Source organism: Danio rerio, chromosome 6 (assembly GCF_052040795.2).
Source record: "Danio rerio strain M-AB ecotype USA chromosome 6, GRCz13ab, whole genome shotgun sequence".
Lineage (NCBI taxonomy): Eukaryota > Metazoa > Chordata > Actinopteri > Cypriniformes > Danionidae > Danio > Danio rerio.
Window position 1 is genome coordinate 32,134,633 of NC_141026.1, and position 27,069 is coordinate 32,161,701.

At 36.4% G+C, this 27,069-nt stretch overlaps 1 protein-coding gene and 1 long non-coding RNA gene across 38 annotated transcripts in view; one reads left to right on the plus strand and one right to left on the minus strand.

The window, feature by feature from the left end:
* The window catches only part of dlg1a (discs large MAGUK scaffold protein 1a), a 220,470-nt gene that overhangs the window by 25,199 nt on the left and 168,202 nt on the right, over positions 1 to 27,069 (plus strand). For 11 of the 35 annotated variants that reach the window (XM_087254857.1, XM_087254863.1, XM_087254870.1 and 8 more), the window contains exon 1: positions 26,074 to 26,681. In XM_087254857.1, the coding sequence (XP_087110983.1) occupies positions 26,580 to 26,681 (102 nt within the window). In that variant the 5' untranslated portion in view covers positions 26,074 to 26,579. 35 annotated transcript variants of the gene reach the window in all.
* Positions 410 to 26,612, minus strand: LOC110438688 (uncharacterized). Of its 3 annotated transcripts, XR_015493777.1 has the most exons (5): positions 26,047 to 26,187; positions 18,734 to 18,865; positions 9,024 to 9,359; positions 3,867 to 5,243; positions 410 to 2,715 (listed from the first exon to the last, which is right to left on the minus strand). It is a non-coding gene; the product is annotated as an uncharacterized LOC110438688 (long non-coding RNA). The 3 variants fall into 3 exon arrangements; XR_015493775.1 differs by lacking the exons at positions 410 to 2,715; positions 3,867 to 5,243 and having other exon boundaries at positions 8,178 to 9,359; positions 26,047 to 26,612; XR_015493776.1 differs by lacking the exons at positions 410 to 2,715; positions 3,867 to 5,243 and having other exon boundaries at positions 8,683 to 11,424.

Consider the following 27,069-nt stretch of genomic DNA (forward strand, 5'->3'; position numbering starts at 1 on the left):
TGTGTGTGTGTGTGTGTGTGTGTGTGTGTGTGTGTGTGTGTGTGTGTGTGTGTGTGTGTGTGTGTGTGTGTGTGTGTGTGTGTGTGTGTGTGAATGTGTGTGAATGTGTGTGTGTGTGTGTGTATGTGTGTGTGTGTGTGTGTGTGTGAATGTGTGTGTGTGTGTGTGTGTGAATGTGTGTGTGTGTGTGAATGTGTGTGGATGTTCACCCAGAGATGGGTTGCGGCTGGATGGGTTTCCGCTGTGTAAAGACTTGCTGGATAAGTTGGCGGTTCATTCCGCTGTGGCGACCCCGGATTAATAAATGGACTAAGCCGACAAGAAAATGAATGAATGAATGATGATTCACACTCTTAGAAAATCACCCCTATCGATCGAAATGAATGATTTCTTTCGAAATGGAACTTTTCAAGCCATCTGGTGAAACTTTATTAATATTGCAATATATCGCCGTAAAACAAAATATCACAATGTCAGATTTTTCTAATATCGTGGAGCCCTGCCTTAAAATGATAAAACTTCCAGAAACTATAATTTTTTCTTACATTATTGTCCACTTTTTATTTGATCTAACCCTAACACCTTTTACATGCAACAACCAAAATGCGATGTCCTATGTCCCCTTTAAATGTTAAACTGGCTGTGCAGTCAATCAGGTTCTATTGCACCCAACGTCCTGTCCAGCTCATCTTCTGCTGGACTTGAAACAGGGAAAAGACCTATGAAGTATGCAAGTCTGTGTTTTGTTTTAGTTTAACTGCAGTGGATTTGACAGGGCAGTGCAGGCAATCTAATGAGAGTCCTGCGGTGGAGCTGGAGGCGTCCAGCCGCCCCTGAGTGTGACCCGCCGCTCTGAGAGGAATAAATTACCTGTCAGAGTCTGAGTGTGTTGAGTAAGACTTGTCAGCTGGTGTTACGCTGCTGGCCATTGTGCACTGCATATTTTGAGCAGCACCACCACAGTCCTTGAAGTCTCTCTTAAGGGACTTTAAACCAAATCTGCTGAAATGCAGCTGCACAGGGCTGATAGACTACTGTGCCAGCACTGATTAACATGGCTGTAAATGCATCAGAGGAATTTTATTTCAAACAATGTAAGTCTTGTATTTCAGTAAAGCCATATGACATTTTTTTCTTTTATTTTGCCAAAAATAATTTTAATTAACCACCCCCATTTGCATTTAATCTAGACACAGGCGGTTAATGGTTAAATTAAACATTTTATAAAAGCTAAAATGGATTAAATTAATTTATTTTCTCAAAATTCTACCCACATCACCCCATAATGACAATGTGAAAAAAGATTTTTTTTAAATATGGCAAATTTATTAAAAATAAATAAGCTAAAAACTCACATGTACATAAGTATTTACAGCCTTTGCTCAATACTTTGTTGATGCATCTTTGGCAGCAATTACAGCCTCGTCTTTTTGAATATGATGCCAAAAGCTTGGCACAACAATCTTTGGGAATTTTTGCCCATTCTGCTTTGCAGTACCTCTCAAGCTGTAATTGGTTAGACGGAAAGCGAGGGTTTACAGCCATTTTCAGATCTCTCCAGAGATGTTCTATAGGATTTAGGTCTGGGCTCTGGCTGAGCCACTCGAGGACATTCACCGAGTTGTTGTGAAGCCACTCCATTGATATTTTGCCGGTGTGCTTTGGGTCATTGAGATGAACCGTCACCCCAAGATCAAGAGCACTCTGAAGCAGGTTTCCATTCAGGAAGTCTCTGTACATTGCTGCATATATATTTCCCTCTAGCCTTATTCAATTCAGTACTTTGTCAAATAAGTTTTATTGAAGACACAGATTCAAAAACAAAAGGATTCTCTCATATTTTGTCCATATATAACATGGGCAAAGCAAAGAAAAAGGAAAAAAAAAGAAAAGAAAAGGAAAAAAGCAATATGAAAATCATAATAATAAATAAACTACCCACCTACATAACAAGCCAACTTGTTTACAAAGACCTGAGCAACAGAGTATGATGACAAAGCATAAATAAAAACATCACAGAAATGATGCATTATTCCACAATATTCTTTTCAAGGTAACAAATAAAAGGATGCCAAAAATTGATTGAGTTTTCTTTTCAAATAGTATCTAATTCGCTCCAAATGTAACAAAGAGGTAATTTCTCCAAGCCACATACATGTAGGGGATTCCTTTTTTTTTTTTTTTTTTTTTTTTAAACATTTTTAGTAGCAGTAGCTTCTTGGTCATAGTTAAACAGTATGAGAGCAATTTATGTTGTGTATTTGACAACAAATGGCTTTGTTCAGAGAATCCCAGAATTAAAAGCATTGGATCCAATCAAAATTGCAACTGCAACATCCCAGAAAGCACTTGAAAATTTTCATTTCAATAATTCTGTATCTTAGAACAAAAATAAAACTGTGAGATCTGCATCTGATGAATTACATTTGTCGCAAAGAGGTTAAATATTTTGGAAAATGTCATTTTTTTTCTTTGAATAATTTAACCAATGAATTATGTAAAACTGAAGAAGACAATGTCTAGAATTAATATAGTGTTTATAAGATCCTCCAAACCTGATTACCACATTTCTTATGAAATTCTCACTCCCAACATTTCGTGGAACGGAAAGTAATGGACTGTAGTTGTAGTTGTTCATAAATAATTGATGATTATTTGGGCTGCGGCCCTCCAGCAGTTGAGTTTGACACCCCTGCCCGATACCATGAAACCAGTCTAAGGCCCCGTTTACACTAGTACGTTTTAGTTTTAAAACGGCGTTTTAGAATGAAAACGATCCGCGTCCACACTCGCGTTTTACCCAGCGTTTCTGAACTGCTCTCCGTCCACACCAAAACGCTGAAAACGCACATCACGTGACCACACAGACACTCTCAGGCAAGCGCTGCGCCCATCTACCCAGATGAGAGCTCTGCTAGTCGGACTTCTCATCAAGCATCTCCCGCTGGATCTAATCTCACTATATTTATTAAACGGGATATTTCATTTATCTTGTTGTCTTTATCTAACGACATATTCCCTGACTTTGGGCATTGGAATCTATTACTTGTTCTCAGGTAACGTGTTTTGGCTGAGCGCAAAGATAAGTTAATGATTAATGTAACCACGTACATTCTGTATATTGACTTATCGCTTGCCTTTATTTCCTATAATGTATAAACTTATTGTATGTTATACTTTTAAAATGGCCATTATCGATTCTTAAAACTGATATTCAGCAAAAGAGAGGGTATGTTTCGTATTTTCACTGAAATTGAAAGGAGGCAGTTGTTATCGGCTCCGTTTTGTTATAAATATCCACACAGTGAAGATGACGCTCATCTTATGCAGCACGACGCCTCAACATGTCTGCTGTCTAAGTTGCTAATATTAAAATAAAATAGGCAGTTCCTTAAATCATGTTTACGTTTTATTGTTAAGAAAGTGAAACAACGAAGCCAGGGTGATGTGAATGAAGTTATAAAGTACACTGTTCCCTTTGAAGATTTACCCGTGTCCTCGGTATAGTCTGTTTTCCATATCAAACTGAGAAGAAGAGATTGCAGCCTTGATCAAACTTGCGAAGTCTGAACTTACACAGAGAGAATGCAGGACTGAACTGTGCGTGTTAGGCTACTTAATATTCAGGAAAAGCCCCAATCAGAGAGGCGAACGTCTGCAGCCCCGCCTCCGTTTTCAGATGTCTCCGTTTTCCATCATCCACACTGAGACAGAGCAGCAGCGTTTCAGAATGAAAACGGCCTCTCCAGCGTTTTCGAAACGCTCCGTTTTCGGCGCTCGAGAACTCCGGCGTAGTGTGGACGGTTGGCGTAACCGTAGCAAAACTTATGCGTTTTCAAACTAAAACGCATTAGTGTAAACAGGGCCTAAAATGGCACAGGTATTTGTAGGAATAGCCAACAGTACAGTATTATATGTCTCAAAATAATTGATATTACATTTATGCCTTACTTTGAGTATTAACTAAAGATCTTGTTCCATGAAGAGATTTTGTATTTTTTCCATAAATATGTCTAAACTTGATTAGTAATGTGCCTTGCTATGTAGTAACAGACTACAGTGCAAAATTAATGTGCAAAACTGTGAGGATATTTATTTTTATTGACCCAAGAGAAAAAAGTGCCTTTCAATTTCAGTTCAATTTTTCAACTTGCTTTACTAGCATTTTCATTAGTATATGACACACATTTTGTCACAAAATTGGTTTTGTGCTAAATGTAAACATATATTAAATATTGAGGCATGAATAATTAATTAAATGACATTATACTTAATAATATATCCAAACATATTTAATTTAGATAAATGTATTTTAATTATTATCACGAGTCATTATTGGTATTTTAATATCATAACAGCACAACAATAATACATATTTAAAGTATAACATTTTATATTAATGATACTTGTCATTTACAAAATTACAAATACAATTTGCAAACTCATTTTATGTTTTCATTAATCGTCATCCTACTTAATGAATCACTATCACATGAACCACTAATTAAATGTTGTCATCTGTTACACTTTTTTGTCAAATTAGTTTGATGACATTTAAATGTTCAAAATGTACAACAGCTGTCTTTTAATCCATTGCATAAAATAAAATGTTATGCTCAATTTTGTTCAATTTCAAAAACGTGTGACAATTCAAATATAAAGGAAGTTGTGCTGCATTTTGACAGTTTTATTTATTTTTCCCTCAAGGAAATGCATTTGTTACACCAGCTTTCTAATACTTCATCCCTCATAGAGTTTAACGTCATCTCCACACCACATCATTATAGGGGGATTCAGATTTATTTTAGTCTGCTGAAGCAGCTCTATTTTAAGTAGTTTCCTTTGTCAGTTTCCTATGTAAATTTGTAAACTATGATTATAAACTCATTACTTTGTGGCCTCAGTGAAACTATAAATGATGTTCAGCTGCATTTCAAGCAGCTTTTTATAATTTAGGACGTGGCATTTTCTATAATCTGAGAAGTATCATGAATCATGAACATGATGGTGTCTTTAAGGCCCAATCCCAATTCTACCCCTTAGCCCTTCCCCTTACCCCTACCCCTCGTTTTCCGCGTTCCTGTGAAGGGGTAGGGGTGTCCCAATTCTCTTTAACTTGAAGGTGTACATAAACCTTCGGGGTAGATACCCCTTCGAACCAAGATTTTTCAGGACCACACTCGAAATCAAAGGGTAAGAAAATTTCCCAGAATACACCAGCCACAACTGTTGGATAGCTGCACCTGGAAGTAAAAAGATCCACAAATTACCACTTTTTTTGTCATTATTACCAATCTTTACAACAAACAGGCATATGTTTTCATATATATTTATAACCGCATTCGTGTTTTACCGTCATGCTTTAGAAAAAAAAACCCACCATCTAAATTTCACAATCTATAATCCATAATCAAGTTTTACCGTCTTTATAATTAAGTTTTTACAGTGTCTGCTATACTGTTATTGTTGTTTTTGGTGTGTTTACATAGATGAATATGGCCACAGTGTAAATGCACTCCATAGTCACGAGCTTTTTGTCACGTTAGATCGTTATGATAACATGATATATGCCTTCAATGATTTCCTGAAGATAAATACCAATAAATAACTTAACTGGAATCACTACATCAGTCGCGATCGTCTGATCTCATATGAAGCAAGAGATGGCGATGACATATATGATGACGTGTGCAGTTGCTGTAGTGCTGTCCCATTTCTTAGGGGTACATTTTGAAGCCCCTTCCCTTCACACTCTGTTTTAAGGGCCATGGTGAAGGGAAAGGGGTAGGGCCTTAGTCTTGCATTTCCCGTAAGATATTTTATGATGATGAGCTTTATTTTTATATTATTCAGCTTAGTTGGTTAGTTAACATTTTATTTGTCCCCTAGGAGCAATTCAATTCATGGTGCATACAGGTAGCCTTTATTATACAATTTACAAATACACATACAAAAATACATACATTTATGCACACACCATATATTAACCTCTGCATACATGTACATGCCTACACACATACAGTACATTTACAAAGTTTAAGCAACTACATAGCTAATACATGTACAAGAATTAAAACAACAAAAAAAAAAAAACAACAACTAGTCAATAATTTACATTTAGCAGCTGGACCGCTCTAGGAATAAAATTGCCTTTATTCTTTGAGTTCTGCAATCTGGGCAGTGATACGATACTCTTAATTAATATGAATATAAATAATAAACAAATAGACAGAATAATTAATTTTATTATTTATTAGTAATGAGGGGGCTAAGCCGAAAAGAAAATGAATTAATTAATTTATTAATATTATGTACCCATTTTAGTTGTATGTACCTCTGTTGCTATTTAGCTTTTTTCAGGAAACAAAAAACCATGTACAGTTGTCAACATTTGAAGTGGATCAAAAAATGGGAATAGGTGGTGTTTAATAGTTGTCAGTTTAGACCATTTTCGCTAACTTTGCCATTTCAAATGGTGACTGCTGTAGTGTAGTTATTAGATTGACATAGGTCAACTTCAACTTGGAAAATGCCTCATATTTGACCGGCAACAGAAAAGCAGAGACCCAGACTCAGGGCGACACAAAATTCTTATGTATACACAGAACAGTTTTGCCTGGTTCTCGAATCTGATTGGCTGATAGCCGTGCGATATTCTGCAATAACCGGACTCAATGTTACTCTTGTGTTTTACTCCGCCCAAATAGTGACATCAGATCAATAAACTCACTACAGTTTGACAAATATTGAAGCTGTTGGAAACATAAAGAACTTTTGAGGCTTTTTCAGGCGAGAATGTAGATGTTTAGATCGATTATGCAGTTTATTGACAATAGTGCTTATTTACAGTAAGATTAAGCACTTCAGCGGCCATCAGCCTGTCATGCTGAGCAGAGCAAAGATATTTGCGCCACAAGATGGCAACAGAAACTGCATAATAAGTCCTTAGGGGAGGAAAAACTCAGCATTTTCCTTTCTCTCGATTGCAACAGAGAAATACTTGGAAATCTCAGTAGACTGATGGCATTTGATGCTGTTCAGCCTTATAATCTTTAAATGTTAGCAAAATAACCTGTGTTGTCATCACTTTAGACATGCAGGATAATCATTCAAATACTAGCTCTAAAGTGACGTTGGTGAATTAGCAGCGGTTTCTGCTGTTCTGACGTCACCTGCAGATGTGAACGAATGGCGGAAGAAAATAGTTCCTCATACAAAATGATTTTTGAGACTGTCTGATTTTCTGTTTTTTTTTACACAGGATTATGTCATCTAACTGTTGTATAAATGCAATATCACACTCGCAGTATTGCAAAATGGCTGTACATTGTCACTGGCATGTTACTTAAGCACTCCACTTGCGGCCTTGTGCCATATGACACTGCTACTTGTGTGATATTGCTTATCTATCTATCTATCTATCTATCTATCTATCTATCTATCTATCTATCTATCTATCTATCTATCTATCTATCTATCTATCTATCTATCTATCTATCTATCTATCTATCTATCTATCTATCTATCCATCTATCTGTCTGTCTGTCCGTCTGTCCGTCTGTCCGTCTGTCCGTCTGTCCGTCCGTCCGTCTGTCCGTCCGTCCGTCCGTCATATTTGTGTTTGTATGATAAAAATAGAATCTGATAATGATGAAATATGTCATCTCATTCTGCTGTGATCAGGAAATCTAGAAAGCTCTAAAAATGTCAGTGTAATATAGTTACAGGCAGGTAACTGATGAAAATTTGAGTACTTGAATGAATAGCAAAACACAAGCTTCAGGCCTGGTCCTCTTTCGTCTTCCTCTGTCGTCACTTTTCCTTTTTATACTTTTGCTTCTCCCGTGGGTCTTAAGATAGGTGGTGCACACAGGTGACACACATCAGCGCTAGCATCACAGCCTCTTTCTGTTCCCACGGCTCTCGGCCACGCCCCCCTAATGACAGTCGGTAATCATTACTATCAGGCGACTCGACTGCTATTATCTGCTTTTGCCCTTCGATCTGTAGACTATAGCTTCAGTCTTTATTTTATTCATGATCATTTGAATGCATATTGCAGATCTTTTTTCTGCTTCTGACTGAAATCAACAAAAGTTTTCTACAAACATTGGTAATTGTTTCAAACAAAACTGCATGAATTGAGAGCAAGCGTGCTGTGCCTGCTTTTTTTTTTTACATTCTCATAGGTAATTGGAGGCAGTTCTTGTGAAGGATCGGTTATCCAGTTTAATGGCGGGTCCTGCTACACATTTTATTCAGACTTCTTTCAATGTCAGACTCTGTGTTTGAAGCAAGCGTGCCCACTGAACGGTGAGGTGTCTGTGCCTGCTGAGAGCTCAGAGCTGTGGGCTGGATTGATGGAGTGGTGTCAGCGTGAATTTGCTCTGTGTGGGCAGCAGGACAGGCTGGAGGTGATGTGAAGGAGCCATGAGTCAGATTCAGCTCTCATAGGTCACCACCTGCAAGCCCTTCATGTATAAAGACAGAGAGACCAAGTGTCTTGTATAATAGTTTGTATAATTTTCTTGTAATATAATATTCTTGTTCTACTCATGCAACTGCAGGATTTGCATCAGTGTTTTATCGAAGGGGAGGCATGTGCACTTAAAAGGGGTTGACTCGGGCTACGTTTACACTGCATGGATCAAGTGACCCAATTCCAAATCTTTTTTTTTTTTTGCTGCCATGTGGCACAGAACAAATTTGGCCCATGTACGTGGAAGCAGGAAGAAATCGCATGGATTCCAATTTACTCCAATCAGATTCAGGCCTTGTTGATATGTGGACATTTATTTGATATGAATCATATACGGGCCCTCATGTCTGCAGCCTAGTCATGTCTGTAAGCAGGTAGACTAGATTTTCACCTGTCAATGCCAGTCACACGCCTTTTTAAAATAGTAGTGAATGATGGAAACTTTGACACCTTCATTGCGGAACCGAGATATAACAAAATAAAAATATAAACAGACAAGTATAAACAATATATATACACTTGCCGACCACTTTATTAGGTATACCTTACTACGACTGGGTTGGATCCGCTTCAGAACTTTCCTAATCCGTCATGGCATAGATTCATCAAGGTAACGGAATTATTCCTCAGAGATTTTGGTCCTTATTGACATGATAGCATCACACAGTTGCTGCAGAATTGTTTGCTGCACATCCATGATGTGAGTCTCCCGTTCCACCACATCCCAAAGGTGCTCTATTGTATTGGAATCTGGTAACTGTTGAGGTCATTTGAGCACAGTGAACTCATTGTCATGTTCAAGAAACCAGTCTGAGATGATTTGCTCTTTATGACATGGTGCGTTATCCTGCTGGAAGTAGTCATCAGAAGATGGGTACACCTATGGTCATAAAGGGATGGACACGGTCAGCAACAATACTCAGGTAGGCTGTGGTGTTGACACAATGCTCACATGCCTGTCAGAGTGTGCCTCAACCTCAACCTCCACCTCGGCTGCGTCCGATAAACAGCACAGTGACAGACATAAGTAAGCAGATCTCATGTAATGTTTGTGGGAAATCCTACAATAAGAATTTTCTCAATGAGTATTTGTTGTTTGTTGTGAAGTTAATTCAAGCCTTTCGATGAGTCACACAATGTCAATACAAATTTCTCACTCTCTCTCTCACGCACGCACGCACGCACACACACACACACACACACATACACACACACACATTTGTTTTTGTGAAAAGTGGGTACATTACATAGGTTTCCATTTTTTTAATGCAGCAAAAACCGTATATTGTATTTGATGAAACTCATTCTGTGTGATTTATAACCATTTTGAGAAATGATGATGTCTTCAATGACCTCATATTTCACCTCCTTTTTGTCATACCCATGTCATTATACAGATTTGTGTCCTGATATGTCACAAACACACACACACACACACACACACACACACACACACACACACACACACACACACACACACACACACACACACAGCATGCAAGTTTTACTTTGCTCTGTTTTTGCACACAAATCTGACAGGATACACATTTGATACATTAATACGTGCTACTACGGAGACATGATAATACGTGGCTGTCAATCAATTCGGTGGGCGGAGAAACCACACTCCTACATCACGTTGCAGTGGGCCTCAAAATAGGATTGAATTTGGATGCTATTTTTTAACATCTTGAAATAAAAAAAGAGACATTTTGTCTTTATATCACCACAATATGATAGTGGACACCATATTCCTACACACAGTTCTGTCCAAACAGCTTACAAAAGATAATTTTCATCATTGGTGCCTTTTAAGTCTTTTCTGTGAACTTTACCCTCCCAAAATCCCACATTTATTTTTCCAGTTGTCGAAGCAATTTGACACTGCCCTCTACTGTATTGAGCACAACCAGGAAATGGTTTGTGGTGAGGAGAACACTGGTTGACCACAGTGCTGTGGTCAGATAAAACCGAATCTCTGTGATCTTATAACACTGATGCTCCAAAATCAATAACTACATTTCAGTTACATTTAGATTTATACAAGTGTTGTATTTTAATTGATACTGTTGCTAAGACAAGTTATTTCATAGGACTTTGTTTGCAATACTGCACCTCCAAGTGTCAATCAAAATATTTTTGTGAAATTACTTGTAAGGACGTCTATGCAGTTATAGATAGTCAAACTCGTAGTGCAAACTCATTTATGATTTTGTGTTTAATAACCTCATAAATGTTTGTTGAGCAATGATTACAAGTTTAATAACACCTGCATGACTCATGATTTCAGGAACTTACAATAGAAAGAACAAATGCTTAAAGGCATTGCAGCTGGAAGGGCATCCGCTGCGTAAAACATATGCTGAATAAGTTGGTGGTTCATTCCGCTGTGGCGACCCCAGATAATTAAAGGGACTAAGCTGAAAAGAAAATAAATGAATGATTCTACAGAGAAAAAAATATCTATAGAGAAAGAGAATGTTTCGAGTTTCAATGGGGCCCCATTCCCAGAATTTCTTAGAGCCCCCAAATCTGCCCCTGCATTCAAGTAATTAATAATTCATTTTAATTCTACCTATGTTTTGTATATTGCTCCACATTGCATTATGTTTTAAGGTTAAGTTCAATCTCTGGAAAATTTATTGGTAGAAAAATTTCAGCACTTTTTTTGGCATAGTTTTATTTTTACACATTATCAATTCTGTCGATTGTATTTCCATATAAGATTTAAAGAAGAGACATGCTCTTTGCCAGTTACAGAATTCTTAAAGCTATCATTAAAACTATGATAAACTATGATGGTGGTTTGATGAACTGATCAAAGCACCACAATCATAACATTTCTGTGCCAAAAAAACAAGTGTAATGTCCTATTGATTCTGTACTTCACATTTTGACCACAGAGGGGAGTTCCTCCTCTTCCTCCACAAGGGCTGGAACTGAATCTGTGGGGTTTTCAGAAAGGAGAAGGTCTTTCTATTAGTGATTTCCCCAGACCTGTCGCCGCTATATGTTAGCAGTGCAGGTCCAGACAGCAAGAGCAACAGTTCGGCTGTGTGACAGATTGCAGAGAAAAGTGCAGGGCCATCCGTGTGGAAGAGTCAGTCATGCAGACACGGCCTAAACATAGTCTATACCTTGCTGAGGGCTGAAAATCAAAAAAGGAGAGGGTATAAGAAGCCAAAAACTTGCTGGACTGAATAATCTAGTGCTCCACATGAAAGAGGCTTCCACTATACATTCATTCTCCTGTAAGGCAAGACCCTGCAGGTGAATAGGATAAAAAAAGAACCTGTATTAAACTAAAAAATATCTATAAATGATTGATGTGATCGATGTTTTTGTTTTTCCCTGTTTATCTATGCTTTTGAATTGCATTATGGAATCTTGATCTTCCTTTCAACAACTTTTAATCTTTAAAAGTATTAAAAGGTGACTTTTATTAACACTTGCTATAGTTTAAAGTCTTTAAAGTGATATATTTTCTGGATTTATAATTTTATATTACAGTACTAAAAACCTTGTAATTTTACAGACATATTTCTCTCTATTTTGTATACACTATTATTTACTACTACTACTGCTACTACTACTACTTCTAAAATGTCCATAAGAGTGACTTTGTTAAACTGTGGAGTTGAATTTTCAACAACAAAACTGGACAAAGCAGAGATCAAGGTCCCATAATGCAATTTACAAGTGCAAATAAACCAAATACAGTACACTTGTGAATCACAAAATATTTAAGTTTATACTTCCCATATTGGTTACATTTTAAGAATCGCAAAAGTTTTTTGTATTACTCATTTGTAAAATGTTATATTTAAATATGCAAATGAGGCATTGAGCACAATATTTATCATTTGTTTTAAATTTAGTTGGCTTTTGTCCTCACGTTATCTCTTACATTATTGGAAGAATGTTTATATCTAGAGAAATTAGTTATTTTTTATAGGACAGTAAATTAGCAGCAAGTGAAGTGAGATTGAGAGAGAGTGGCACTGGATCTGTAAAGGTCCATGAGCCGGGATTTGAACTTGGGACACCTGGAGCACTGCTGCGGTATATGTTGATGCACTTACCACTAGGCTGTTGTGGCAACAACAAAAAAGAGCCATTTTATTTTGTGACACAGACTGTGTAGTGATTGTGACTTAAAAAAAAGCTTCGCTAATTTAGTTTCATTTTGCGTTCATCTTTCATCAGCAATGTCTTTAGCACTCTCTTTTTGCTTTGACCATTTTCAGCCTTAAGGCTCGTTCATACGGGAACGCTTTTTGCTTGCATTTTTTTTGTCAAAGGTTTTATGACATGTTACTATATAAAGGGCGCCAATGTGATCGTGCATGCCAACGTGCAAAGCACCTGGTGTAAAAGCGTCATTTTTAAAGAAACGCCTCATCCTTGTTTTTTGTTTTGACGTGCCGCATCACAACCTTCTTCACCAATCAGATTGACATTATTGTTCAGGTTCACATAGATGCTGAAGTTACAGTACACACCATTGAAGGCACTCAGGCACAAGTATGCCATGCATGCTCGTTTGCATCGCCAGTAACTTTAACAACAAGCATGTCAATTTTTCTTCTTCTTCTGATACAAATTGGTGTCAGGAGCTCAAAGTTGTGTAGCGCCACCCTGTGCACCATGGTCTTTTTGCTTTTCATTAGGCGCCATCTAACATCAAGTGACTTTGCATACTTATCTGCTTGACGCCAGTGTAAATCGCTTGAGTTTGAATGCAGAAAATAGTCTCAAAATGCTGACAATAAACGCAAACAAAAAGCGTCCTGGTGTGTATGAGTCTTTACTTTGCTTCATACTATATTATGATAATAAGTTTTGAATACTTTTGCTCATCTGTAAAGATTGTAAAGATTCCACACTCAAGTGACAACATCATCAAACTGTTGATGTTGAGACGCAGAGAACGGGCTTGCGTTCTTGTAAAGACTGGTTTTGCTAGGTCACCTTGGAAGAACGAACACGGGAGACCGCGAGAATAGAGAATGCGTCCTGTGAGAAATGAGGTGCTGCGTTCTTCCTGATGGTCATGTGACCTTCACGCATCTTTAACCAAATATTATTTAAACATTTCAGCATTCATACAGCAATTTATTGTTTTCCCCTTTTCACAATATATGCTATGCATAGACTTTTTAGAAATATACGTTGCACATTTTAACGTAATATTACGTTGCAGATTTTAATACAGATTTTAACAAATGAGCACCCTTAATGTGTTTATTCCCATATTAAGATTTTCATGGTAATGTTTATTTTCACCGTTTTATTTCGGGAAGGTAAAGAAGTTTATATCTCTGAACTTTAACAATAAACCTATATTAAATACTGCGCTTCCCACTTCCAGTCGCAATGATTTCTGGAACTTCTAGAGTGAGTTCGGGGCTCAAGTCTGCATCGTTTTTATGCATCCTCCGCTCTTGAGGTCTTGAGTATTGGAACTGAACTTTGGCTGTTAATGATGACGTTACATAAGAACACGAGGATGCAAGACCACTGAAGTACACGTATTAAGAAACAGCCTTTGTTTGTTGTGAAAATGCACACTCTTGTGACGAAAAGTCCTAAAGAAATCAAAACTAATCATATGACTTTGTTAGCTCACATTGGCTGTTTTGTGACGAACAATGTGACTAACATATTTAACCACGCTGGCTCAACTGTCAGTTTTGACAACAAACAGAAATAATGAGCAGGAGGAGTCTGTTAGGTCGTAATAAATCTCTCCAAACACTTTTCCCGATCTTTCTGACTAAAGGTTTTAAACCACACGAGGAAGAGTAAATGATGAATTTTTTTTGTTTGTTTTGAGAGAACTTATTATTATTTTTCTATTAAACTGAAAAACACTTAATATCAATCTCAAAATCTTAGTGTCTTGCCCTCAAAGCAGCATTTTAAGTGTTGTCCCGAAGTAATGTTTCCACTTATAGCAGTCTGGATGGCCGTAAATGAACCCGTGTGGTATTTCCCCGGCGAGGTATATCCCGTATGGGAGTGTTAACAGGTTTAGATGTGGATCAGCAATGCTAAGCAGCCTAACGATCAATCCATCAATCTTAATGATTTACTGTTGAGAACGTCCCTACAGCCAGTGCCAAATACCACAGTGTGAATGTCAATGGAGGGAACTTATTTTAAGCAGGCATATTAAGTCAACAGTAGTCAACATTTGAAGTTAATCAAAATCTTTTATCAAAGTTGCCCTATATTTGTTTATTCAACACCATTCTTGTCTTAGCTTGGATTTTAAAAATGTTATTGAACCGCTTCAAATCTTGACTACTGTATTTAAATCCTACAGTTTTTCAATATAGATGTATACTACTATTTACCTTTTTCTGCAAGGTTTGGGAATGGGACATCTTTCTGTCCTCGTGCGTAGGTTAGTTTCAGTGTGTTGTTTTGAAAAGTTGGATTCTTCATATTGCGCTGCTTGCTGAGCTGCAGTCTTTTTTGATTGTAGTTAACAGATGGTCTACCCTTGAGGTTAATAATCAGACTGTTGAGTTGGTACAAATGTTCTTCATGGTCCATTTTTCGTGTCTTTATGCTTTTCTAGCACAGTTTTCCTCCCTGCTGTTACATCTTACAAATGTAAAGTGTGATAACATTTAGCATATTTATTCTTGTAATGCTGTCATTTATGTGTTGTGAATTAATTAATGCATACTACTTTGCATTTTTAAAGACATGGTTCACCACAAAATTTTAATTCTGTTATCGTTTACTATTCCTCCATTTGTTTCAAACATGTTTCCTTTCTTTCTCCTGTCAAACACAAACGAAAAATGTTATAAAGCATTTATTGACTTAAGTTTTTGTTAATGCTATGTATGTTGTACAAAATATTTGCTGCTGGTTTCCAGCATTCTTCAGAATATCTTGTTTGTGTCTAACAGATGAAAGAAAGAATTTTATACAAGTTTAGGAGCACTTGATTATGGTGAGCACGTTTTCATGTTGCAGTGTACTAAACCACTAATGGCCGGTTTCCATTGAGTGGTATGGTACAGTATGGTTTGGTACGCTTTTATGTCGATTTCCACAGTCAAAGTGTACCAATAAGTAATCTTTACCGTACCACATTTGGGGTACCCTTTCCAAAGGCACAACAAAAGGGTACCAACAGGCGGAGCGAGAAACATAGCTATTGGTTTACAGAGGAATGTCACTAGCGCTTGCAAAAGCCAAGAGAATGAAAACACAGGAAGCGACATTTTTTAAATACAAAGCGGAATTATTGCATAGTAATACTACATACATTTATAGCGAGTCATGGTTGACCCATGCTCAAACAAACCTAATGTCCTGAAACAAAAAAGTCATGTCCTGTTTAAGCATCAGTGGTATTGTTTTCTCGCGTTTGCTTGCCGCACATCTATATTTGAAATAACAAACTTCTCGAGCTGATGATAAAAATATGATTTTTGAAGTACTTCTGACATCAGATCCTTTCAGAAATGTACAAATGTGAGAGTGAAGGGCGAAAAAACAACGGAGAAGCCAGAAAAAACAAAGGAACAAAAGATTCTTTCAGCAACCTAAAACATGATCAAACTGCCATAATTCTAATTCATCACAAGCCTACTAAAGTTGACTCGTTCCGAACCACACCATACTACTCAGTGAAAATGGGACTTGAAGGTCCTGTGAAGTGCTTTGAATTTTTTTTTAATGTTTAATGTTATCTCAACTGAAACATGTAGGCACGAAAGAATGTTTGGCTCCTGTTTTTGAAAAATAGCCAATAGCATTTTGCTTGTTTCAAAGCTGAGAAAAAATTATTGGAAGCATATTGAAGGGGGCAGGGCATGTTAGATATTAGAGAGCATTTGATTGGTCAGAAGATTTGTTGAGAAACTGAAGTATGATGTGATGATGTGATTTATGCACCATGAGTTTTATCTTCTCCCTTCTGGTATTCGATACAGAACACCTATTAGTAAAACAAATAGTTTAAAACTTTCATTCATCCCCTCAGCTGTAAAGTTTTTAAACTTAGGGTAGAATTTGTATTGTATGATGTACTTTTGTGTATTATGTGTGACATGCTTGTATGCTGCAACCAAATTGCCTTCGGGAAATGAATAAAGATTGACTGACTGACTGATATCATAAAAACCGCTGATCCATTTATGTGAAACAAACAGCAAGATTTGGATGTTTGATTCCTCTAAATGCAAATTTGGTCACTGTTTTGCAGCATATTAACTTATCGATATCTTTAAGACCAATATATTATACTAACATTTTCTTTTTTTTCACAAATGAAGATATTGTAGATTAATTCAGAGATCCTCATTAAGAGCCATCGATCAAGTAGTCATTCATTCATTCGACTAACTGACTAGTTGATTTTAAAAGTATGGAATTTTCCTCATCTTTACTCCATATTCACATGTGCCTTGTCCACTGTAATGTAATTTTCAATTATTGATGAGCTCTGCTGAAAGAAATCTCTCTGTTTAATATTTCATTAAAGTCAAAGCACTGAAATAATTGGATTGTTTCAGACCTGTTCTCATCACTTCAATTCCTCAGGTATTTTCTGTCACGATATGACAGAGAAGATGAATAGCCCATCATGTCACTCTTCTATAAAAGAAAAAAAACTATAGCTAAATGGCTCTATGAGTATTAGAAATAACCACTGTAGCTCTGTATAATCGCAATATTGGTGTATTTGTGGTATTGTCTGAGTATGTTTGTGTGTCTCCTCAGCGGGAGAAATGTTTTCTCTGTCTGACAGTAGAGTCTGGCCACTGTGTGTCATCATAACACTTCAGTACAGTGAGTGCAGATTCTCCATATTTCAGAGCTCATTGAAAGGGTCACACTCAGACAGACATAAATACTATGTTTTATTTGCTTTTGTATTTATGCTGTATCGCTCTGTAATTAAATGTAAACCCACTAATTAAATATAATCACCATTCTCATTGCTTCTCATGCTGGCATTAATTTAATCTCTTTTTTTTATGACCATTTTTCTATTTCTATCTAATGACTAATTAGCAATTCGATTTGGTTTTGTTTTTTTATTTGTTCATTATTTTAAAATGGTTTTGATTTAAATGTAATATTATTGTACTTGATATAATATATAATTTTACCTGTCTAGGAACTGCAGGTGGAAAATAGCAATCTTGCTACAACCTGGCACAATGCATCTTTGAGGTTAATGTAATTTTTGTGCATTGTCCCTATTAAATAAATTCATTCATTCATTCATTCATTCATTCATTCATTCATTCATTCATTCATATTGATTTAATATTACTGAGAAAAGTACAAGAGTAATAATCAAATTAATAAAATTATTTACCAATAATAATAATCATCATTATTAATTAACATTAGTTTTTTAAAATAATAATAGTAAAAATAATAATAACAATAATAATAATAATAATATTATATTATAACATTGTTATAATAGTAACAATATAATAATAATAATAATAATAATAATAATAATAATAATAATACCAACAACAACAAGAATAATAATAATAATATTATTATATTATAATATTGTTATAATAACAAAAGAATGATAATAAATAAATAACAACAACACCAATAATAATAATAATAATAAACTAATTAATATTATATTATTATTAATAATAATAATAATAATAATAATAATAATAATAATTAATAATAATAATAATAATAATAATTAATAATAATAATAATAATAATAATTATTATTATTATTGTTATTATTAAATAGAGTTAACCTAAATTTATTGATGTGCACTTATCCTATTGTATTATTTTTTATTGTTGTTGTTGTTGTTGTTGTTGTTGTTGTTGTTATTGTCGTTGTAATTGTCGTTGTTGTTACTGTTGTTATTTTTTGGTCTCTTAACATTACTATCTTTGGAAATTATGGATGATTACTTGTAATAGCTGTATATAATATCACAAATTGAGGCTCACTGCTAAAAAACAACAAATGACTGCTCAAAATCATAGACTGATTACAATGACAAACACTTCAGGCTTGTAAAATGTCATCTTCACCTTCAGATAATCTCTGAATGTTCTCAGCTATGGGACCTTATACCATCTGGCATATTACCATATCCGTCATAACCTTCATAACTTTCTCAGTTTGGTAACTTTTCCCGCCATGTCATCACACAGCCTTTTTCTCTGCATGGAGAAGATATTAAAAGACAGATTTCAGCAGAAACGAATGTTGGAACAAAGACTCACTTGGCCAACGAGAGAGGAGTTTCTGTGGGCTTCACGGACGTGTTTCTCTTCATCCGCCGCTTTCAGTCTTTCTGGTATCTGATCGTCTGATGGCATCATGGGAGTTCAGCAGTCTGTCATCTAGATATTCCTCTGTAAAGCAGTGAAATGATTAGCATCAGCCTGCGTACACCGTTTATTATGGGAGATGTGCTCATTGTTCTCGCTCAAACTGCTGAGCAAACCGTAATACACAAACTTTTTGCTTGATGAAATGCTTCGACATCAAGCCAAGTGTGTGGATCTGCGTGCAAACCGTCCTTTCCTCCTTGAAACTCTCAGCAGTGGGATTGATTTTGAAGTTAGTAATAAGCCTCAGCTTTCGGATGAATTATTCTTTTTGGATCGAAACTGCTCCAGAAGTCGTTGTGTATATCAGCAATGTCACGCTGCCAGATTAAATCACATTGTTGAAGATGGGATTGGGTGATGAAAAGCATTCTGTTTTTAATGCTTAGAAATGTATAAATCCATGGAAATTATGGCTCTTGTCATATGATTATGTCTTTGTACTTAGCGAAATAAAATCTTTGTTTATGTAGCCTTTGATTATAATCATTAATGATTATTATAGCAATATTATTTCTAGTCTATTTTTTTTGTTCATTAGCAATTCTACAAATGCTTTTAGTTATCACCAGTTTTTTCACTATTAGAACAGAAAGAGCAAAGGTCTAAAAATTTGTTAAAAACTTGAACAATATTAATAAGGGTCTATTAAAATTATAGTTCAAAATTAAATGTTAATAATAGTAATAATAAAAATGATAATATTAATAAAAAGTATAATAATGATGATAATAATAATAATATATAATAATGATAATTATAATACTGTATGATTATAACAATAAATAAATAAATAAATACTGTAAGTAATGTTGTTGTTAGTTGAATTATAATTAGCCCTGTCCAAATTGTGCAGTAGTTTCAGATAATTTAACTGTTGCAGACTTCACCACATGTCTATTTATTTTATGATTACATAACATTACATTGATTTAGGTCAAATGTGATCATCTGGCCCGTATTTGTTTTAATTGGTTCATTTTTTACAAATGGTTTTGATTGAAATTAAATATTATTAAATATATTATATGTCATTAATTTATTCATTTTCTTTTCGGCTTAGTCCCTTTATTAATCAGGGGTCGCCACAGCAGAATGAACCGCCAACTTATCCATCATATGCTTTATGCAGCGGATGCCCCTTCAGCAGCATCCCAACACTGGGAAATACCCATACACTGTTGCTTTCACGCACATACACTACGGCCAATTTAGCTTATTCCATTCACCCTTACCACATGTCTTTAGACTTTGGGAGAAACTGGAGCACCTGGAAGAAACTCATGCGAACACTGGGAGAACATGCAAACTCCACACAGAAACGCCAACTGACCCAGCCGAGGCTCGAATCAGCGACCTTTTTGCTGTGAGGTGACAGTACTACTTACTGTGTAAGATTTAAATCGAACTTTGCTTTTCAACACACACATAAGTCATGTGCACATACACCTATAAATTACTCGCATATACACCTAATTTACTAGTAATATACTATTAAATGCTCAAAACAACATATATGAAACTTGCATATATACATATAAACTTGACGCATGCACACACCCACATACGCACGCACATACATATAAACTCAATCCTTGCATAAACACCCACATTAACATGCACATACAAATAAACTTGCTTCATGCAAACACACCTATACACGCATGCACATATATAAACTCGCTGCCTGCAAACACACCTATACGCACATACATATAAACTCAATCCTTGCATAAACACCCACATTAACATGCACATACAAAAAAACTTGCTTCATGCAAACACACCTATACACGCATACACATATAAACTCGCGGCCTGCAAACACACCTATACGCACACGCACATACATATAAACTCGTTCTATGCAAATGTATGTTTGTAATATTGTGTTTTGTGTGTGTATTTGTTTGTTATTGTGTGGTTTATGTGGGTATGTTTGTAATAGTGTGGTTTGTGTGTGTTTATTTACAATAGTGTGGTTTGTTTGCACATGTTTGTAATAGTATGGTTGAGTGTGTATGTGTTTAGGTTTGCAGTTTGTGTTTGTGTTCATATAGTTCAGTGTACATATGTACATGTGTTTGTACTGTGTACAATTGTGTCTGTATGTTTATAATAGTGGTGTGTGTGTCTATAATAGTGTGTTTGTTTGTGCTGTGCATTTGTGTATTTATATTATGTTCATATTACTTGTGTGTACTGTATGTGTTCATAATAGACTGCTGTGTGTGTGTGTGTTGTGCTGTGGATTGTGTATGTTCATATTAGAGTGTTGTGTGTTTGTTTGTGCTGTGTGTAGTAGTGTGGTTTATGTGTATGTGCATATGACTGTGGATGTGTTTAATAGTGTGGTTTGTGTGTGTGCATTTGTTATAGTACAGTAGTGTGTTTATATGTTTGTAATTGTGGTATGTGTTTGTACTGTGCAGTTTGTACTGTGTGTATGCATGTATTTATAAGTGTGTTTGTGTGTAGTAGTGTTGATGTGCATGCCGCTCTGCACTGATGATGTAACTGCTCAGATGATGTAGTGTGGCAGGAGGGAGGAGGGGAAGAGCAGAAATCATCACACACACATTTATTACTCCCTGATAATAAAGCCAGGACTCATCATTTAAGACCAGCTCCACAGTGAAATGCACCCACATTAAGTCTCAGTGATCCTATTAAACATAGCTTTTTACAGAGAAAGTAAAAAAGCAACTGTTCTGTAGAAATATGCTTTACCTGTAGTAGTTTCATTGTTTTAATGTGCATTATCAGTCAAAAAGTTGACTTCGACTTGCAGTAGGTAATGCTGCATGATTCATTGAAATGTGTGTACATATACAGTTGAAACCAGCAGTTTACACACACTCTATAAAGGAACATAACCTTTTTTTTTTTTTAATGTCTGATGGTAAATCATACTAAATGTTTACTATTTTAGGTACGTTAGGATTACCTAAATGATTTACATTTGCTAAATGGCAGAATAATGAATGAATTTTATTTATTTTTTTGGAGAATTTTTTTATTAATTTCTAGACAGTCAAAAGTTTACATACATTTCCTTAGTGTTTTTTATTTTAGCTTTGCTTTTAAACTTTGGTCAAATGTTTTGGGTATCCTTCCACAAGCTTATCACAGTAGTTTGAAGGAATTTTGGTCCATTCCTCCTGATAAAATTGATGTAACTGAGTCAGATTTTTAGGCTTTCTTGCTCGCACAACTCTTTGTAGTGCAAACAACAAACTCTGCCCACAAATTGTCCATATGATTTAGATCTGGGCTTTGTGATGGCCACTCCAAAATATACACTCTGTTGTTCTTAAAGCACATTTTAACTATTTTGGCAGTATGCTTAGGGTCATGGTTTGTTTCGAAGACCCATTTGTGGCCAAGATTTAATTTCCTGGCTGATGTCTTGAGATGTTGCTTCAGTATTTCTACATAATATTCTTTCTTCATGATGCCATCTATGCTGTGAAGTGGACCAGTCCCTCCTGTAGCAAAACAGCCCCACAACATGATGCTGCCGCCCCCATACTTCACAGTTGGGATGGTGTTCCTAGCCTTGTAAGTTTTCCCCTTTGTCCTCTAAATGTAACACTGGTCATTATGGCCAAACAGTTCAATCTTAGTTCCATCAGACCACAAGGCATGTCTCCAAATATTATTCTTTTTCCCAGTGTAATTTAACAAATTTTAACCTGGCTTTTTTGTTGATTCTGGCTTATTGATTTTCCCATGTTATCACAAAAGGAAGCAGTGTGTTTTAGGTTTTCGTTAAATACTATTCTACAGTTGTGCCTACAATTAACTCAAATGTTGTCAATCAGAAACTTCCCAAACCTTGACACCATCGTCTGAGCTTTTTCAGAGGCACAATAATCATATTCTATGTAAACTTGACTTTCAAGAAATGTTATAACGATTTTCCAAAATACATCTCTCTCCTTATTCTGCTATTAAGCATAACACAAACAAATTATATATTCCTAACTTACCTAAAAGAGAAAAACATTAGTCACATTAACATCTGACTTTTTTTTTGGTTTTGTACCTTTTTATACCAGTGTATTTAAACTTGTGGTTTCAAGTGTGTGTGTGTGTGTGTGTGTATGTGTGTGTGTGTATGTGTGTGTGTGTGTGTGTGTGTGTGTGTGTGTGTATATACATACACTAATCAGGGATGCAATAATGATAGATTTTGGTTGAGGAATAATCAGGGTTTCATGGTTAGCATGATTATGAATTCATTAATTTTAAAACGCTACTAGTTTAGAAAATAACATGAAAAATCTTTACATTTTAAAGTGTTATTTATTGCTGCTCACTAACCAAATAACGCAACACAAAATAATGTGAGTGTGTGTGGATGTTTCCCAGAGATGGGTTGCGGCTGAAAGGGCATCCTTTGCGTAAAATTTGCTGGATAAGTTGGTGGTTTATTCCGTGGTTCATTCCACATTTTAGACAAATTATCTAAATTAAATTCCCTAATTAGTAAATGAAAACTATTAACAATTACACAATTCCTCATGATGATAGCAGGGCTATATATGCCTTTTTATGATCTTCCATTTTATATAAAAAAACTATTAACAAGTAAGGGGGAGTGGACATAATATTTATGAATAGGCATGAAACGTAAGGTTTTATAACAGAAATGCATTTGGTTAAGAAAAAATGGTGACAAAAATATTGACATTAAAGAATGTGGCTGTAACATTATGCTTTAGCTAGAGCATTTTTCATTCATTCATTATCTTTTCGGCTTAGTCCCTTCATTAATCAGGGGTCACCACAGCGGAATGAACTGTCAACTCATCCAGCATATGTTTTACGCAGCGGATGCCTTTCCAGCTGCAATCCAATGGGAAACACCCATGCACTTTTGCATTTACACATACACTACGGCCAATTTAGCTTTCAATTGACCTTTACCGCATGTCTTTAGAACATGGGGAGAACATGCAAACTCCACATAGAAAAATACCAACTGACCTAGAAAAGGCTCAGTGCAGCGACCTTCTTGCTGTGACCTTCTTGTGCTACCCATTGCGCCACTGTGACGCCCGCTAAAGCATTTATTTATCATTTATTGATTATTTTATGAACAATAATTTACCTTTTGACTTAATTTCAGTATGTTCACAAAGTGTTAAAGAAGTATCGGTTAATGTAAATTACCGACTGTTAGCTGATGGCCTTTGCTGTGTGTTTTAGATTAAAGTGAAAAACTGTTTTTTTTACACTAATGACTCTTAATCCTGTGGTTTCAGAGTCAATCAGATTTAAAGTAAATTCAGTGTCATCTCCAATTCATTTGTGCATCTCTTTTAAGAATTGTATAGAAATTAAAAATGAGATACTGGAAAAGGGTGGACTTGATTTTGAGAGTCTGTTCCTCGTGATAGTCGTAAATATAATTTAAACCACACTGAACTAAACTTAAACTCTGAAAACTGGACTGACACGTTTTTAATTGACTAGAACTTGTATGTTAAGCTGCTTTAACACAATCTACATTGTAAAAGCGCTATAGAAATAAAAATTAATTGAATTGAATATAACATTTTAAATATAGTACAGTATACACCCAATGGCCACTTATTAGGTACACCTTACTACTACTGGTTTGGACGCCTTTTTGCCTTTAGAACTGCCTTAATTCATTGTGGCATAAATTCAATAAGGTAATGGAAATATTAAAAATCCCAGTTGATCAGCAGATTCTGAAATACTTAGACCAGCCCGTCTGGCACCAACAACCATGCCATGTTCAAAGTCACTTAAACCATCATTCTTCCCCATTCTGATGCTCGATTTGAATTGCAGCAGATCATCTTGACCATGTCTACATGCCTAAATGCATTAAGTTGCTGCCATGTCATTGGCTGATTAGAAATTTGTGTTAACGAGCAGTTGGACAGGTGTACCAAATAAAGTGGACTGAGTGTATACATTGAGAAAAGGTTAACCTTTAGTTTATTAACAAAAAATATAAAGGTAATTGATAGTTGCTTTCTTAGAATGATCAAGATTTTTATAGTTCTAAATAATTCATTTTTGGCTTGTAATTGGAATAAATCAATGGTTTGATGAGGCTGGCTTATATTTATGTACTTATAGGCCAATTATGCAATTGTGTACCTTTGTTTATATTGAGGCACACCATTTCACTGTAGAAACTTTTATTTTAAGATATTTTCTAGTAATGTGATGGAAAAATTGGAAGTGTTATAATCAGCAGTAAGCATTCACATACAGTAGGGCTTTATTTGAATGTTTCATCATGACATAAAGTAGCTGCTTTTACCTGAAATGGTTTATCTGAACCAGGTTCATTGAAGCAAATCATCTGAAAGTAACTGTTCACCAAAAAGCTTTGGGCTTCCAATCATTATTAGCAAACAAGAGTCTAATTAACGATTAGCTCTGTTAAAAAAAAGACGAGTCGATTCCACTTGATGTAATCGATTCCAACTCGAGTCTCCATTCTCAACACCTCAAAATCGATTTTTTTGGAATCGACTCTCAGCTCTAGATTAAAGACCGCTTTCTGCCAAATTAATGACCATTTTCTTCAATATTGTTTGTGTTAGTTTATAAATAAGCTTGACAACTTTTAGTATGCTCAAAGCATCCAGCATGCTTATTATTTCTGCAGAACACAAATTAATGATGCCTACATAAAATATCGCTGATGTAATATGAACATGTTTTTGTGGCAGGTTTTCCAGAGAAGAGTTCATGAACACTTGAAACACAAAGTAATTCCATTCTTTCTTAGGGTTGGACCTAATCCTTATGAATATAACTTGTTTAAAATGTAAGAACACCATTGGTTGAAGTATCGGTCTGACTTGTGAATGCATGACAACCATCTGGATGATAAACTACTGTCATCTGCTTTAGGTTGTCAAGTTTTTACCTTCACCCTCTTATTGCTCTTTGAGATCAGATTTCATAACTGCACATCGGAGGTCATTCTAGCTGCAGTCTTCCCTCCTCTGGTGTCCTCGTGTTTGTAAATCTGTTGAGAAAGCACTCTCCATGTCACCCCGTTTCACCTCTAAATGGAGCGGATCATTTTTATCCCCATCTCCCAGTCGGCTCTCCGCAACCGTCGGCTCAGAAACTCCTCAGCTTCTCTCTAGTGAACTGTGTAATAAGCTGAACGCTGCTGCTCGCCCCTCCCCCTTCAGTCTGCTTACCTCTTCTCTCTCTCGCTCTATCTCTTTCTCTCGGTCTCCGCCGTTTTGCAGCGTCTTGTTTGGATAGTTGATTGGGAAGCGTCCGAAGCTGCTCCTCTTTCCTCCGAGTCATGGCAGCGGCTCCTCTGCAGCAGGTGGAAGCGCAGCAGCACTGATGGATCTCGGAGGGTTCCTCGCCGTGTGACACGAGACCCCTGTGCCCTCTAACCCTCCTCCTGCTCCTCCTCCTCGTACCGCAACACCCCCTGGTCACGGAAGGCAGCATGGCTCCTCCAGAGCTCCCTCAAGTGCAGCTCTCTTCGGGAGCGCTCTAATCTGACGGGCCGATTGAGTCGAGTCAAGCGAAGAGATTGGAGATTGGAGTGGACTCAACTGACAAGGGCTCGCTGGATGAAGGCATCACGCCGCTGCTTCTGCTCCCCCTGCCACAGAGATGAGGGTGCACATCGAGAGCAGGCAGCGGGCAGCACTCGTGGAAGCTGTCGGCCGGCACCTCGACCGCTGATGGATTGAAGTGCCCAAGCGCAGAGAGAATGTCTCTCAGCATCAAAAACTTGGATTGCATTTCGCCAATGTTGTGCCACTGTAAAGTAGCATGCACCAACAGCACCATCTCACTTATGTTTGGATGCAAGGTAGGGAGTTGCTTTGAATTTGTATCGAGATTCATTCCGAAAGATGCATGAGGGGCATTTACTTAAACTTAGTTGTTTAAGTAAAAACTGGCACTGAGCTGCTAATTGTCTTCTCACACTGAGAGGAATTTTGATAACACCTTTCGTAGGATAAGATCTGAACATATGCTCCAGGTTACATCCTCATGGCAGCTATCCATTCCTTTGCTTGTGATCCTGGTACTCGTGGGTGATTAAGTTGGAAGTCTCGCAGAGTCTCCATTTGTTCTGACAAATTGAAAGCCTCAATGAGATCTTGAATGTTGGCAGACTGAAGAGCCGAGGGTGTTCTTCTGCAAGTTTTCAGACTGAACCTAGCTAGCGTATTGTATGTTCCCTTATGCCTTTA